At 38.4% G+C, this 15,107-nt stretch overlaps 1 protein-coding gene across 4 annotated transcripts in view; it reads left to right on the top strand.

Moving 5' to 3' along the window:
- coro2ba (coronin, actin binding protein, 2Ba) overlaps nt 1-15,107 on the top strand; it is a 34,225-nt gene that overhangs the window by 15,995 nt on the left and 3,123 nt on the right. Inside the window, exons 1-12 of one of the 4 annotated variants that reach the window (XM_063881171.1) lie at nt 982-1,336; nt 1,624-1,706; nt 3,980-4,180; nt 9,576-9,692; nt 10,617-10,766; nt 11,350-11,514; nt 11,742-11,858; nt 11,975-12,079; nt 12,885-12,981; nt 13,299-13,411; nt 13,918-14,008; nt 14,802-14,941. In XM_063881171.1, coding sequence (XP_063737241.1) covers nt 3,980-4,180; nt 9,576-9,692; nt 10,617-10,766; nt 11,350-11,514; nt 11,742-11,858; nt 11,975-12,079; nt 12,885-12,981; nt 13,299-13,411; nt 13,918-14,008; nt 14,802-14,941 — 1,296 coding nt within the window. In that variant the 5' untranslated portion in view covers nt 982-1,336; nt 1,624-1,706. Of the gene's footprint in view, nt 1-981; nt 1,337-1,623; nt 1,711-3,979; nt 4,181-9,575; nt 9,693-10,616; nt 10,767-11,349; nt 11,515-11,741; nt 11,859-11,974; nt 12,080-12,884; nt 12,982-13,298; nt 13,412-13,917; nt 14,009-14,801; nt 14,942-15,107 lie in introns of those variants that run through there. The other 3 variants (XM_063881168.1, XM_063881170.1, XM_063881169.1) reach the window with 3 other exon arrangements.

Genomic DNA, 15,107 nt, shown 5'->3' with positions numbered 1-15,107 from the left:
AACATACTGTGAAATTTTAAAGTCAAGTGTAGTACAGGTTATATCTTTTGTCTCACATATTCCAGGCAAAGAGGCCCAGTGTATTTCATAGATAAAATGAAATTATTGACCCCATTGGGTTCAAAGAACAATGATGGTCAAACTACCCATACATACATGATACTTAATTCCCACACAGCTCCTATGTACATATAGTGATAGTAACGCTGTATTTGTATGTTAATAGTATATGTTTTTAAAAGCAGGAACAACTAGTTACAATGAATAAGAAAAAATAAAACCCTAGCCCTGTTTTATAGAATAAGTGTAAGAAAATCAACTATTTTTCTCACAAGACAAAATACAAATTGTGTCCTCTGTATTTTAACTTTACATGATCATTAAATCTAACTAACAATACTTTTAGTTCATTAGCAGCTACATTTATATAATTAAATGCTGGGAAGAATTATACCTGCTTTTATACAACAGTATTTGAATTATTAAAATTGGGAGAGTTCTTCCCGTCCCATCAGCTGCTCTCAGGTTTCCATTAGACACACAAAAAGAAAAAAAACAGCTCAAAGAGCAGATATTGAATTTCTGAATATAGCTACTACAGTGAGCTACTGTATGCAGACAGTGAGAAATGGATGAAACTTTATTTGAGCTACAAAATATGTTTTCCAAATTCCTTCTTTATTAATGTTTCACCTTTTTGTAAGCAACAGTGTGAAGGTCTTTGTTGCATTGTACTAAAACTAAATATAATCACCCTGTATCTGGAAGTGATGTAGTTGATAACAAGATCCACAGTTGCTGTGACTCTTTCTGGCGTCCACCTGTCGATACCAAACCTTGGCAGTTTTCCTATTAAGGATTAGAGTAAAGATAAGAGATTTTAAGAGGGGAGGATAAAGAGAGGAGTAAAAACTGCTGGAAGTGTTAGAAAATCAGCCTAGAAAGGCCTTGTGATTCCATAGAGGCGGTGGGAGGAGAGGAGAGAAGCTGAATAGCTACTTCTGGCTGGCCTGAAGCCTGAACTTTAGAAGAGAAAGAGACAGAGGGCTGACTGAGTGGCATGATGGGAGAGAAGGCTAAGAGCAGGAAAGGGGGGAGTGCTAGCCCTGCAGCTATCAGTACCAGTAGGAGGAGAAGAGAGAGTTTAAAGGGGAGGGGGGAGGAAAAACATGAGAGAGAATGAGACACAGGCTGACTGCTTGGATTTGAAGGGGAAGGAAGGAAGGAAAGAAGAGAGGAGATTGTTGCAGCTCTCTGAGAAAGGAGTGTGGATGTTTGCAGTGTGAGAAGGCCACAGCAAGTCTGTGACTAGTGTCACTGAAAGGACACTGGGAAGGTAAGCTGGCATTTTCAAGGTGATTGTTATGAGAACATGTGTAAGGTAACCAGTTATGTAAGTAATTTGTCGAACTTGGCATAAAGCTTTTGAGAATATGCCCAAATATATTTAACTTTACAAAATGTGGGGGGAATCTCAACCCGAAGGTCTTGTGATGTGCCTCAATGAATACCAAGTTGTTTTATTTTTCTCTGATTTGTTGTGTTTTGTGTATGTGTGCACGCCCCTGCTCCTCATGTGTTTGTGTGTGTGTGTTTTGATACTGCAAAACCTCGTGAGACTAGACAGACCCGGACACACACAGATATCCTCTCTGTGCCATACCCCAGTGACCAATGAATGAGCATCCTTGTAAAGAGAGCTCAAGGCAGGCAAGTCTCGTCTAACCGTCCTGAAGGGCGCTTTCTGCTGCTCTTCTGTTCTGCATTAATTATTTAACAAGCTGCTATTATGCTACCCATACAGCCGTGGTTCTGGAGTAGTCAATCTGTGTTTGAATGGAATGAGGGTGAGATGTTTCCACGCTGCTTATGATCAGCTCACTGTTGAATTTTTGTGATCAGCAGTCTGAAAGCAAATATATAAAAAAAAACAAAAAGCAAATTCATTTAATGAGGGGTTACAAAAGTACTTTTATCCTTTACTCAAATAAAAGTAGTATAACTTCAGTGTATGTCAAACTAAAGTATGCCATTACAAGTTAACAATTACAATTAATCATTATACAAACTGACTTTCAGATTGTTTTGACTGTTGGATTTATTTCAGGTACTTTCTTCATTATGACATTATTATAATCTTCTCATTCTTAGTTTTGCAAGGCTTTAGGGAGGTATAGGACCAGCATGCACCTTTGAGAGTCTATGTTTGGGGTTTTTACAGAGCAAAAGAGACATGAGGAGCCATGATTTCTTTGTTCTGTGTTTGCTTCCTTAGGATAAATAAACCACAAGAAACAGAAACATCTGTATTACCAATGAACTTCTTTTCCTTCGTAATTTGTGTCATTGGCCTTTTTATTTGAAGATTTTTTAGACTTAGATTCTTGACAAGTAGTAACTATATTACAATACATGGTTTTTATTTATAAATTATTTAAAATCTTGACCTGAAAGAGTAATTACTTAATAGCTTTTGGAGAAATAAAATGGAGTTGAGATTACATTATCTCCGCACCATACGTAGTTCAAGATTAAAACAAATGTGCTGACACTGTAATTGCATATTAAATGTACTCCTGCAATGTCACCACAGCTGCAACATTTGAGAGCTGTGGTGTGGGCAAAGTGATCAGCCACAGTATTGTTGCCTACTGGATGTAATTTCTTCAGTCTGGTCTGAGTCTGAAAGGGACGGGGAAAGACAATAGCAGCCGCATGGTCTGAGGATGTTTCTATTTGCATGTGTACACCACTCCCACCAGTTTCCCTCTTCATCCCAAGAACAATGCTGAATAGAGGATTGCCTGATGTCATCCAGCAACGCTGATCTGACAAGAGTCCTAAATCCTGTCCTGCCAGTTCCTGTTATGAACCGATATCACTGGGATTTATACTCATAAACAGATCCCATTTCCCAGAGTGTAGCCACATTCATAAGAAAAACGCAGACATGTTGCCTGACGGGACAAAGGGCATTTGACATCTACTTCCTGTATCTGAGTCAAACTTTAAGTTGTTGTACAGAGCCAGCTCACGGCCAAAAAAATTAAGCTCTGTCAATGCATTCTTGTGGTTGAGAGACAGACAAAAAAAGCTCCTTGAGTCAGATGTAACCACTTCTCCTCCTTTGTTGTGTGCAGTGGGTGCAAACAAAGGCTGCTTTTTTGTTGTATGAGATCCATGTGAGCCAAAATAGAGTTACTAACTACAGACATACTGCAATATTTCATATTTGTTTAACCAGTTGTCTTTTCCTGTCATTTAATTTTTAAGAAATGTCTTAACTGTTCTATTGCTATTCCTTCTTGACACACTAATCATGGGCTGTAATACAATTTGAACAGTTTTCACCCTTCAAAAGTCTCACATCCATGACTAATTTGGACGATTTCCCACAAGCGAATGTGTGACAGTTATCGTGTCTGCACAGACAGCTCACCAAACTGTGGGTATGGTAGATGGGAACTTGACATTCGCCAACATTCATTCTGTCTGCATTATAATCATCACATCTTGTAAACAATGCATAAAGGATAAAGATAACTTTCTCTGGCAGTGTCATTACATTTTATTAAGTTAGAGTCCTATCTTGGATAAATGTTCTTCTCTTCTTCCACAGAATGTTAAAAATGTTTAACGGGCACACCAAATACTTTTTCATTTTAAACATGCAACTTCAATGATACAATGTACACACAGCCATTAACTGGATGTCAAATACAGGTCAAAGTTGTTATCATTACTGTATTTTGCTAAGCAATAATATTTACTAAACTTTTAAAACAATAGGCGATGAATTGAATAGTTTGGGGCTCAGACAGAACAAGCAAAACGTCACTGTGGGAAATTCGGATGGCCATTTTTCAACATTGCATCAACAGATGATCAACAATTTAACAATGACACATGAAATATATACATTTATAAATCTGCAAATAATTGTTAATTACTTATTTATGTATTTCTTTATCTTCCTCAGATGTCATGGCGTCCAACCTACCGAAGCTCCAAGTTTCGAAATGTCTACGGAAAAGTAGGCAACCGGGAGCACTGCTTCGACGGTATCCCCATCACCAAGAACGTCCATGACAACCACTTCTGTGCCGTCAACTCCAAGTTCCTGGCAGTCGTCACCGAGAGTGCCGGCGGCGGCTCTTTCATCGTCATACCTGTGCCCCAGGTAACTGGCAACACCACCATTCGCTGTTTGTTGTTATCTGAACCAGAATCCAGTTTATTGCCAAGTACGTTTTCACATACAGGGAATATTTACTTGGTGTATTGGTGCACAGGCAACACACATTTACAATGAAAATATTAAAACAAATAGTATTTAAATGCTTACAGGTTCAAAGACAAAGGGGGTCTTTCCTCTTTGGAGTCCTCAAAAAATGCTCAGTTGTGATTGGATTTGTATTTTGAAAGTATTTGGTCCTTGAAACTACTTAAAATAAAAACTTAAGTGACTTACTGCGTCAAAGCTTTCGGATGGTGAAGAACATGAAGGTAGATCTGTTTAGGGTTTGGGTCCATAATTATGATCCCCACAAATTCGCCAGGGAGCCTCCCTGCTACTTCAGAGCATGCCAGTCTTACATCTTCAAGCCAGAACCTTAAGATAAATTCTGAAAGGGGAGAAATGCCAACATCAAGGCATACTGGTATTTCCCATTAACAACACAACATGCTGCTGTTGCTATGGAAAGTGTGAAATTATTTTCCACAGGAAAAGTGAATGTGTCTGTATTTACTGAACATGCTCTTCTCTGTTGCTGGATTAATCATTACACAACATCATTGCAGATTCTAATGTGGAAGATAAGCCTGGCAGTGGCACATCTGACGGTATTATGCAGATTGTAAACTGATAAATCGTCTAACACTTTACTGGAAGGTCATTTTTCCAAAAACTGGGCTTAATTAATATCATGTTTTCTCACATGTTTATATGTGGTGATGATATTGTGTTTGATAAAGAGAGAATAAATTAGTTTCAAAATGCTGATATCGTGCCAATTATGAATTGAGTTGCTCATGTAATTGGCACGTGTTTTCTATGGGTGGCTGATAGTTGATGTTTTTGTTGATATGTCGTTATTGCTGTGGGACACACGCAAGTGTTATTTTTCCAAAGGAATTTGATGTAATTCACCTCTCACTTCAATTTGTAGTTCACAGTGTAGATCTGAAAAACCATAAAAAGAGTGTGTTGCCCCTTTAAGAGTGGCGCTGCCAAGGTACTTTAAAAAAGCTCTTGGCTGCCAGGCAGAGTCGAGTCAAGCTGTTATCAGGCGGAAGAAGTATTCAGCCTCTGCTATAAGAAACAGGGAGACCGACATTTTACGTTACATCATCTGGAGCTTTGCTCTTTAGCCGTGGAAAGAGACCTTTTAGTGATAATACTTGGTGTGAAGCGCTGAGATAATGTCAGCTTTTAAATTCTTTTCTTTATATCTAAATTCATTATTTAATAGTGTCATATAAGCAAGCAAGTACATAACAAGGGCATCATCCTGATATAACCTTTTCATAAAGTAATTTATGTTTTGTTAAGACTGTTTGTCATTTTGTCCACCTACACTGATATCTCAGATATGGCTTTTAAGATTGGTGAGGCTGCAGGAAATACTCAGAGTTCTCTGGGCAGTTAATATGCAGAGCTCTTGTTTGTGAAACTCCCTTTGTTTTGACCTTTTTAATATGAAGAAAAGCTGCATGGCATCAAATGACTTTTTTCTTGTTAGTCAGTCCAGTCATGAAGAAATAAAGTTTTACGAGTCGGAAAAATCCTACAGTGATATTAAGTTGCAATAAAGACCTTGCTAAATCTTATTTTCAAGAGATTATTATACTTTATTAAAGAACCTATTTTGAATAAAGGTGAAATAATACCTCACCTCACCTCATATTTCACAAGTGGTGTTTTTATGCTGTGTAATGACTCTATCCATGACCCTTCTAAAGAGCATACTTGATCGATTTCCTCCTCATTCCGCACTTAAGCATTTCCTCTGCTGAGCTGACAAGGTCAGAAATGCATTTCTCATATTCAGCAGCAGCAGCAGAAGAGCTGACAGCTTCTGTGGGATGAAGGACTGATCAAAACAACAAATCAACACATTTAAGTAATTCCCTGTAATAGATAAAAGGACGAATATTAAAAACTAATTATATTTTGTGTTTAATTTGTTGGTGCTTAATATGTGGTGAAGGATTATTTGTTTGTCTTTAATAGGCTAGTGGTCACTTATTTGTGATGTTGATTAATATATCATCGATATGACAAACATAAACGCATTGGGATTCTTTAACAGTGTATTTGTGCTGTACACAATGCATATTCTAGTGCAAGATGTTTAATGTTTAGGCTACAGAGTTAGCTTATCAAAAGTTAATTAACCTGCAAAATCGATGGATGTGGTTAAATCTTAATTGGAAAGAGGTTTGTTAATGTCACCAGTCCCACTTACCAAAATCAATAGCTGTCTCCAGTGTTAAGTACATCATCTAAAGGCCATCTGTTGAGTCCAATTATATGATATCAACTGGTAAAAAATTACTTGCATATATTTGTACAAGGTTGTAAGCTAAATCTTAAGGCCCCCTAATATTTGTGAACACTTAAAATGACCTCCTCCTGATCTTTCATTAGTAATTCAATCTGATGTGTGTGGGCTTGGCTAATGGCGAGGTGTGAGACATATGATGACAGCCGGCGAGACGGACATATGGTTGCCCCAGACGAAACCACAAGCAAGGGGAAGGACTACCGATGGCACCACCTGGCACACATCGGCCCAGAAATCACATCATGAGGTTACAAACACCTCTCTATCACCTCAGACAAAGGAAGAGAGTGCAGTGGGTGTGGTGCTTTTTAAATCGTTGCTGCCATTACTACTCATTCTAAATGATCTTTTAATTACTTATAAGCATTTGTATTTTTTGCCAGGAAAAAATGCTAATGACTCTTTGGTGCCAGTTTAAGTGTCACTTTTCTTCTGATATTTTATCAACCAACCAATTCATATTGAAAGGAAAACAGCATGATTATCAACAATGAAAATACTTGAAGCTGTTGCAATCTCATCTCTTACCTAAAATAAACGTAGTTCTGCAGTTTATCTTAACTAAAGGTTCTGCTTTGTTGTCTGTTCACCAGCAGGAACTAATGTCATATTTGATAGGATATGTAAATATGCCTACACTGCCTTCATATATTGTATTAAGAGTGTACATTGGTTAATGGCTTTTTATATGTAGAGATGGAGTTTACAGCATATTGTGCACAACGCTAATATTCATGATTAAGGATGTTATTCATATCACGGTGAAGTCATTTTTAGAAAACTCCACTACAGAGTCAAGATACTGCAGACCATTCTGCTGGTGCATACAACATGAATGCACTAACTGCACCATTAACATGAGAAAAACCACAGCAGCAGCAATTCAGTTTGATAAGCATGGCTCAGCATGTTCTTTTTCCTCTGCTGAGATTTACAGTGATTGACATCAGCATGGAGCAACAGAGATGTGTAGCTGCAGCATTCTTGAGTTGTTCAGTAAAGACAAGGAGGACAGAAAAGTCCAAATTGCCAATTTTGCATTATTGAATCCAAATGAGTTGCTAACATAACACCCTCTGCAATTCATTCACTACATTAAACTGTATTATAGCCAGACAAGTCATAAAATACTGCCTTTAGAACATCCCGGAACAGCAGTAATTAGGATTTATTGGGAATTAAAGATCAATAACGGTTGTTAGCGATTGCAGTGTGGTGCCTTTGGTGTAATGCAGCTGCTCGGCCTGCACATCTGTTTGACTCCAGGAGTGCTCATCTGAGGAAATGAGCTGCGGAAAGACAATAGTCCTAATCCACATCCTTCTATTTCCTGCTAGTCATCCAGATACACGTCAGCAACACTATTTTCGTTCATACGTTGTTTTATACTCTAATTTTGGTAGAAAGAGAGCTATTTTTTATTCAAATCATCTTCCATTTCAATTTCTGATGTTCTCATAATACCCCCTGAACCCTCTGGATCCCCACAGACATTATTTCTTTGCAGGTAATTAGTTCCATTTTAAAAAGGACTCCCTCATGTCCCATATTAATAATGTTTTGAGGCCATCCACATTAATAGAAAAATGTGTCTCGGATTTAGCTTATCACGTTACCAACTTGTTTACGTTTTTATTTTTTAATAAATTTACAAAATGTACATCTGTACATGTACATTTGAGTTTGTATTGGATTGTCCTGAGAAGCTTTTGTGGTCCAAAGTTAGCCGAAAATATCAGGGGAGTGATGTTAAAGAGTCACACTTTCTCCTACTATCCTTGGCTGTTTTATTGACTGAATTTATGTCCCACTAAATTGTTGTCAAAGTTTGGCAGATCTTTGTGTCTATTGCTTTTGGCACATGCTACGTATCTTGTTAGCTGAGACGCCAGTCACTTTGGCAAACTTGAAACAATGTTTTTTTCTATTAGCACACCTACTGCTTGGAGATTTTTGTTGGATAAGTTACAAGTATTACATTCCAAACTATTTATTGATCAGCATGGTATTTGTGTTTATGTTTGTATTTACTCTATCTTTTTGTATGGTGCTGAGAATATACTGATATTATTATTATTATAGCTATTTAAATTATCAGCTTGGTGTCAGTAGCAAGCTAATATTGAGCATTGTAGGTATACACTACATGATAATTTGCCATTCATTGCCATTCGGTCATTCAAACACATACATAACCTAAACATTCAGTACCTCAAGCCTTGACGCTGTATGATTTGCAATTTAGCGTCCTGCTTTTAAAAAAATGTATTGCTTTTAGTTTAGGGAATCCATTACTGTTTGCATCCTGACACCAGGGTGCAAACAGTAATGCATTCTGTTTGCCACATTTTGTTGTCATTCTTTCTTATATTTTGTATACTATAGAACGGTTGATAGAGTTCAGAGTCCGGCTTGATAACAGCTGGAGTGAATCTTCAGGGTTCAGTAAGGACAGTGCATGTAAACACACACAGGATTTCACTGAGGCATGACCCGACGCTCCTCAACAAATCTCTGAGGGAATAAGAAAATAGGTCAGTGGATTGAAGTTACATCAAACATTCATGACCGACATTTCGAGGTGTCAGTCCCCTGTTGTTGTGAGCCACTGCCACTCTGTGGACTCTGACGGTTATTGCAATAACAAAGATGTGCCTCAGACGTCCCAGTTCAATAACCTGGTCTGCTTTGTTTCATTCAGGATTTATTAAATCGTCTCTCTGATGCAAATTAAAAATTGTATTATGTTAGATGAGTCTTTCATGTTCACATCAATAAAATGTGTTCATTAATGCTCCTAGAAGATCAGTACAGACTCTATCATTACTATTCTTATTTAATAAAAAAAGAAATGTTTTTCAATTCAATTACCACTTACATTATTATATAATCTCTTGATTATGGTATGTTTCACATACCTACTAATAAATGTGTCATTCATTCCTTTCAGCAACATGCTACATAAAAAGTAAATGCAAAATAACAATTTCTGTTTTTCTGTTTCAGTCTGGCCGCCTAGACTCACATTACCCAAAAGTGTGTGGCCACCAAGGCAATGTGCTGGATATCAAGTGGAATCCTTTCTTTGAAAACATCATAGCCTCCTGCTCAGAGGATACTTCGGTAAGTGACCCACTTTATTTTATTGTTAATGTTTTTTACGAGGTAGGCTCAAGGTGATTATGGAGGGATATAGTATTGTGAGACTTTGAAGATGTGCAAAAAGAAATTAATCTGTGAACTCATGACAGCCACTGGCTCAGAAGGCAAAGAGATCATCAAATCATTATGGCCGGCGGGTGTGTGATGAAGAGAGTTGGTACTGGACACAGGCTTGTGATTGGATTTCGCCTTGCAGCTGCTGCTGCGGTTGTTATTGTGAGCAAGTGGGCTAAAAATGGCAAATGACGGATGTGAAATGCCTTTGTGCAAGTCACAAATCCTTGAGCTGTTCAGTCACTGACTATTCGACACAATATCAAATCTAAATCACTATCACTCTTAATCTCAAATGTTGCAAGCATACTAAGAAACTGCTGGCCTTTTTCCCCATGCACCTGTTACATTAGTGTACAGTAAAGCCATGCAGCACTGTGTCCTGTAAAGTACTTTCACTTGTTGACGGATAATCTCCTCTGGACCAACACAGAGCCTCTAGCCATATCTGTAATCCAGACTAATCCTAATGCAATGGGCAGCATTGATACCGTGAGCTATTTTTGATCAGAGGGATCTCTAGCTGTGTTATGTTGATTGCGGTCATTTAAAAAAAACATATGAGGTGGCCTCTGACAAAATCCTACTTATATACAGTACATACTTATTGACCTGTTCTATAAGTGTGTGTGTGTGTGTGTGTGTGTGTGTGTGTGTGTGTGTGTGTGTGTGTGTGTGTGTGTGTGTGTGTGTGTGTGTGTGTGTGTGTGTGTGTGTGTGTGTGTGTGTGTGTGTGTGTGTGTGTGTGTGTGTGTGATGGTGATTGCACTATTTATTTAGCATTTTGGATACTTTATGTTTACTGTTTACTGTTTAATGTTAACGCGGCAGGTGCGAGTATGGGAGATCCCAGAGGGCGGTCTGAGGCGCAACATGACGGAGGCGGTGCTGGAGCTGTACGGCCACAGCAGGCGGGTGGGTGTGATTGAGTGGCACCCCACCAGCAGCGGCATTCTCTTCAGCGCCGGCTATGACTACAAGGTACTGCACAGTAACGTGTAACCAAGCTCAGACAGGCAAAGAACACTGAAATCACTATGAGTATCTCATTGTTTTAACTGACTCTTAAATACAGGTTATATAAAACCATCTTTCTTGGAACCTCAAATACGGTTAGATATTGTCAAGACGTGTCACTTGGCTTATTTCAGAGTGCCTTTTAGTTAATTTTGAAAGAATTATTTTATGATATTGTGTTAGACTAATCAGTTATTTAAGTTGTAACATCTTTTTAAGGCATTTATCAAGCACAAATGCCAAATATTTGCACGATTGAACGATTAATAGAATTTCCTAAAACACTAATTGACACCTGTGTGTTTATAATTTTCATTTACAACCTGTTAAAATAGATAAGTGATTGCCAAAGATCAGAGTTTGGGAAATGTAACTATGATACATTCATCTTGAATATCAGAAGAGACTACAGTCAGATGTGTTAGTTACACACAAAAACAAAGTCAAATTCTAGTAACAAGCCCACAACATAATAAGACCAGTGAATAAAGCTCTACAGCAATCCAACAGCTCCACCTAAACTCTCCCTCCCTCCATCCTGTTTCAGATCCTGATCTGGAACCTGGAGATCGGAGAGCCGGTGAAAATGATCGACTGCCACACTGACGTTATCCTTAGCATGTCCTTCAACACTGACGGCAGCCTGCTGGCCACCAGCTGCAAAGACAAGAAGCTGCGAGTCATTGAGCCGCGCTCCGGGGCCGTCCTTCAGGTCAGCAGGAGGAGGCTGCTATTTCTGTGGGGGCTTGAACATTGGGGGAACAACTGCTTGTGTTAAAAATGTTACTAATTTTGATGTGTTTCACATCGACTGAACCACTTGTTTACCACATGATTTTAATATGGTAAACAGACTAATACAGACTTTATTAGGGTCACCTACTGATTTACAATGATATTTGATTATGAACGCTGTCTCTCTGTGTGCTGCTCCACCAGCAAGCCAGCTGTAAGAACCACCGCGTGAACCGGGTGGTGTTTCTGGGCAACATGAAGCGACTGCTCACCACAGGGGTCTCACGCTGGAACACCCGGCAGATCGCTCTCTGGGACCAGGTCAGACAACACCCCCATATGGCCTGCCTATGTTACGTCAGAGTGGGTGGAGTGAGTGTGTGTGTATGTGTGTGTGTGTGTGTTTAATTCCCATTTGTGTGTGTTTCTTTTTCTAGGAGGATTTGTCTATGCCAATTGTGGAGGAGGACATAGATGGCCTCTCAGGGCTGTTGTTTCCTTTCTATGATGCTGACACACACATGTTGTACCTGGCAGGCAAGGTCAGTGCTGCCTATCACTGGGTCACAACAAGGAATTTATTTTCTAAGGACTGCATTATACTTTAAGATTGACCTTATTCAGATAGATATTGACATTTATTAAATGAACAAAACTGTACCGCACATTAAGGTTTTTATTTTAATGCATTTATCTCACTGAGAAACAGGGTAGAGACATAGAGGAAAAATTAAAATACCAAACTAAATAATGAGCTACACATGTCAGTGCCAAGACCATGCAAACATAATATGCATAAATTAAAAATATAAAATAAATTATAAAATGTGGCCATATTGCATCCCATTAACAAAAAACAGTCCCCCTAAATAAAGTGAACAAACAGTTAAAAGTCAACACGATAAGAAGTCATTTGTATATGTCAGTATCAAATTTGGATTGAAGAATGTTTTTATACCTTATATTTGACACCAATCACACATTTCTCCCTGGTTGCTGCACAGATTTGATTGAACACTAACGAGTCTGATAATTGATGCTGGAGGGTTAGTGTAGTATTTATATTTTGATCCAAAAGACATTCATATTCACTTTTCTAATATTCAACACCCTTTATTAATTAGAAAAAAAAACTCAGTAATTAAAAATTGTAGGCAAAGCATTAACAATTTAAAATAAAGAACTACTTAAATCTAAGATGCCACCGTTTATTTTGGGAATTGGAGCAAAGCACCAAATGAGATGAGGCTAAACTAAGCTGAATGCTACAAAATGTGACGTGGTTATACATTTAAAGAGATACTTCTTGAACTGTAGTGTAACGGACACATTCTGCTGCCTTGGCAGGGCGACGGCAACATCCGGTACTTTGAGATTACCACAGAGAAGCCATACTTACAATACCTAATGGAGTTCCGGTCCCCGGCGCCGCAGAAAGGACTCGGTAAGTCAGCAAATATGATCTCTCCTGCTGAGAGCCGAGTTACAAATACTCCCCACTTCATTAGCAGTCTTTAGGGATGGCAGGATGGATTTACTTCTCTGAAAGTGGTGCTACAAGGCTGAAAGGATGAAATGAATTGAAGGAAAAATTAGGCAGATTAATTGAAATCCATTCCCTCAGTGTAGCTTTATGACTTCCACTAACATCATGTCACATCGCAGCAGGTTGAATTTTCTGTTGTTCTTTTGACTCCAATTGGCCTTGAATTCTTATGTCATAAAGGTTGTTTTACCACTGATTCTGATGCTTGTCTGCAGGTGTGATGCCGAAGCACGGGCTGGACGTGGGAGCGTGCGAGGTTTTCCGCTTCTACAAGCTTGTCACCCTGAAGGGTTTGATCGAACCCATCTCGATGATTGTACCGAGGAGGGTGAGTAGGTATAAAATAATAATGCAATGAACAGATTCTGCTCTATTCTCTGATTGTTAATTATTTCGGAATCCATTTTGCAATTAATCAGCACATAATGGGTTAAATAGCCATAGGTTTTTAATGTGGCTTTAATCAACCTCTCTTGGAAACTCTTTGAAATACAGTAGAGTAGTCCGGTATGCTATTAGCAGAAATACACAGCAAGGTAATCAGAGCTGAGAGTCATTTAGGAGAGGTAATTAATCTGAATGTAAAAGCATCATTTTTACATTTACTGGTTTGATTTACAAGGGTAGCAAAACAGAAAGAAAGGGCCATTAAGTTTCTTAGTCCTCGTTGAAGCCTTTGGTGTAGATAAAGAATATTTTCAATCCAATGCAGAGAGTTTACATGTCATGCTTTAAAACATGAAATGTTGTTCAAGATGACATAATATGACCTTTTTTTTTCTCAAATAGCAAATCTAATCAAAAAAACAAGAATGTATTTGTCTTGGTTTGCAGTCGGACACATACCAGGAGGACATCTACCCCATGACCGCGGGAACAGAACCTGCGCTGTCTGCAAGCGAATGGCTGAGCGGCATTAATAGAGGTAAACATCACTTTAGACACACAACATTTAACAGAATCCACTTTTTGCCAAATATACACTGATGTTAAGCAAAGATCTTAATCTTAGATCAACAGATCATCCTGCTTTGTGTGCTAACTCCCTAATATATTTCCTTAGAATTAAGCTTATACTCTAACTCCAATTCTGATTTGCAATTTGTGAGGTCTTTCAATTACAAGATCAGCACCTTAAAAACTAAATCCATAAGGTGAAGATGTTTTTTCTTAACAGTTTTGTCATAATAAAGCATAACAGACTGCCTTATCAAGAGTGAGCATTACCTTCTGTCATTTCACACTTTTTTTATCCCCAAACAATCCTGAGAATCTTTTATTGGAAAAACTACAGATTCCGGTTTGCAGACCAGGTATTGGAGGCACATATGGTTGTCCACGTGTTAAAAGGTTGTCAGTAATATAGGAGTTAGACGGACTAGGTTTAAGACCAACAAAGAGAATTGAGAAATGTTTGACCTGTAAAATCCTAAAGGGACATTTCAATCCAAAGTCACAAAATGTTCCCTGTTAACTGTTGTGCTATTCAGGAATACATATACTAGCATGGTAATAGAAAAAATATATCTCAAAAACTCAACAGCATCGCTCTTTTCAGAGATCAAGATTACTTATGATATACAAAATAATGAAGATTAATGAATAGCACTGTAGTAACCTGGTAAAATGTGTATTTTTGTATTTGTGAGCAGTGCCTTTAAGCCTGTTTGTGCTTTTTTGATGGTTTTCACATTATTTTGCTTGTTTTATGTGAACAGACCCAGTCTTGATGTCCCTGAAGGAGGGTTACCAGCGACCAAACCAGTTAGTGTTCAAGGCCCCAGTGAAGGAAAAGAAGAGTGTGGTAGTGAATGGGATCGACCTGCTAGAGAATGTACCACCCAGGACAGAGAACGAGGTGTGTGCTGAATAATGCTGTGACTTCACACATCAGCCACTTCTCTACCCTGCTGTTCCTCTAGTGTAAAAGTTGTCTTTGAGTGAATCTGCCTCAGCTTTTTGCAGTGACTATACGTGTCTTCCATTTGTTTACATTCTAAGAATTTCCTCTGTTCACATTTCCA

The sequence above is a fragment of the Eleginops maclovinus genome, chromosome 4 (assembly GCF_036324505.1).
Source record: "Eleginops maclovinus isolate JMC-PN-2008 ecotype Puerto Natales chromosome 4, JC_Emac_rtc_rv5, whole genome shotgun sequence".
Taxonomy (NCBI): Eukaryota; Metazoa; Chordata; class Actinopteri; order Perciformes; family Eleginopidae; genus Eleginops; species Eleginops maclovinus.
The sequence above is the reverse complement of the archived record's forward strand: the minus strand, read 5'-3'. Positions and strand labels throughout refer to the sequence as shown.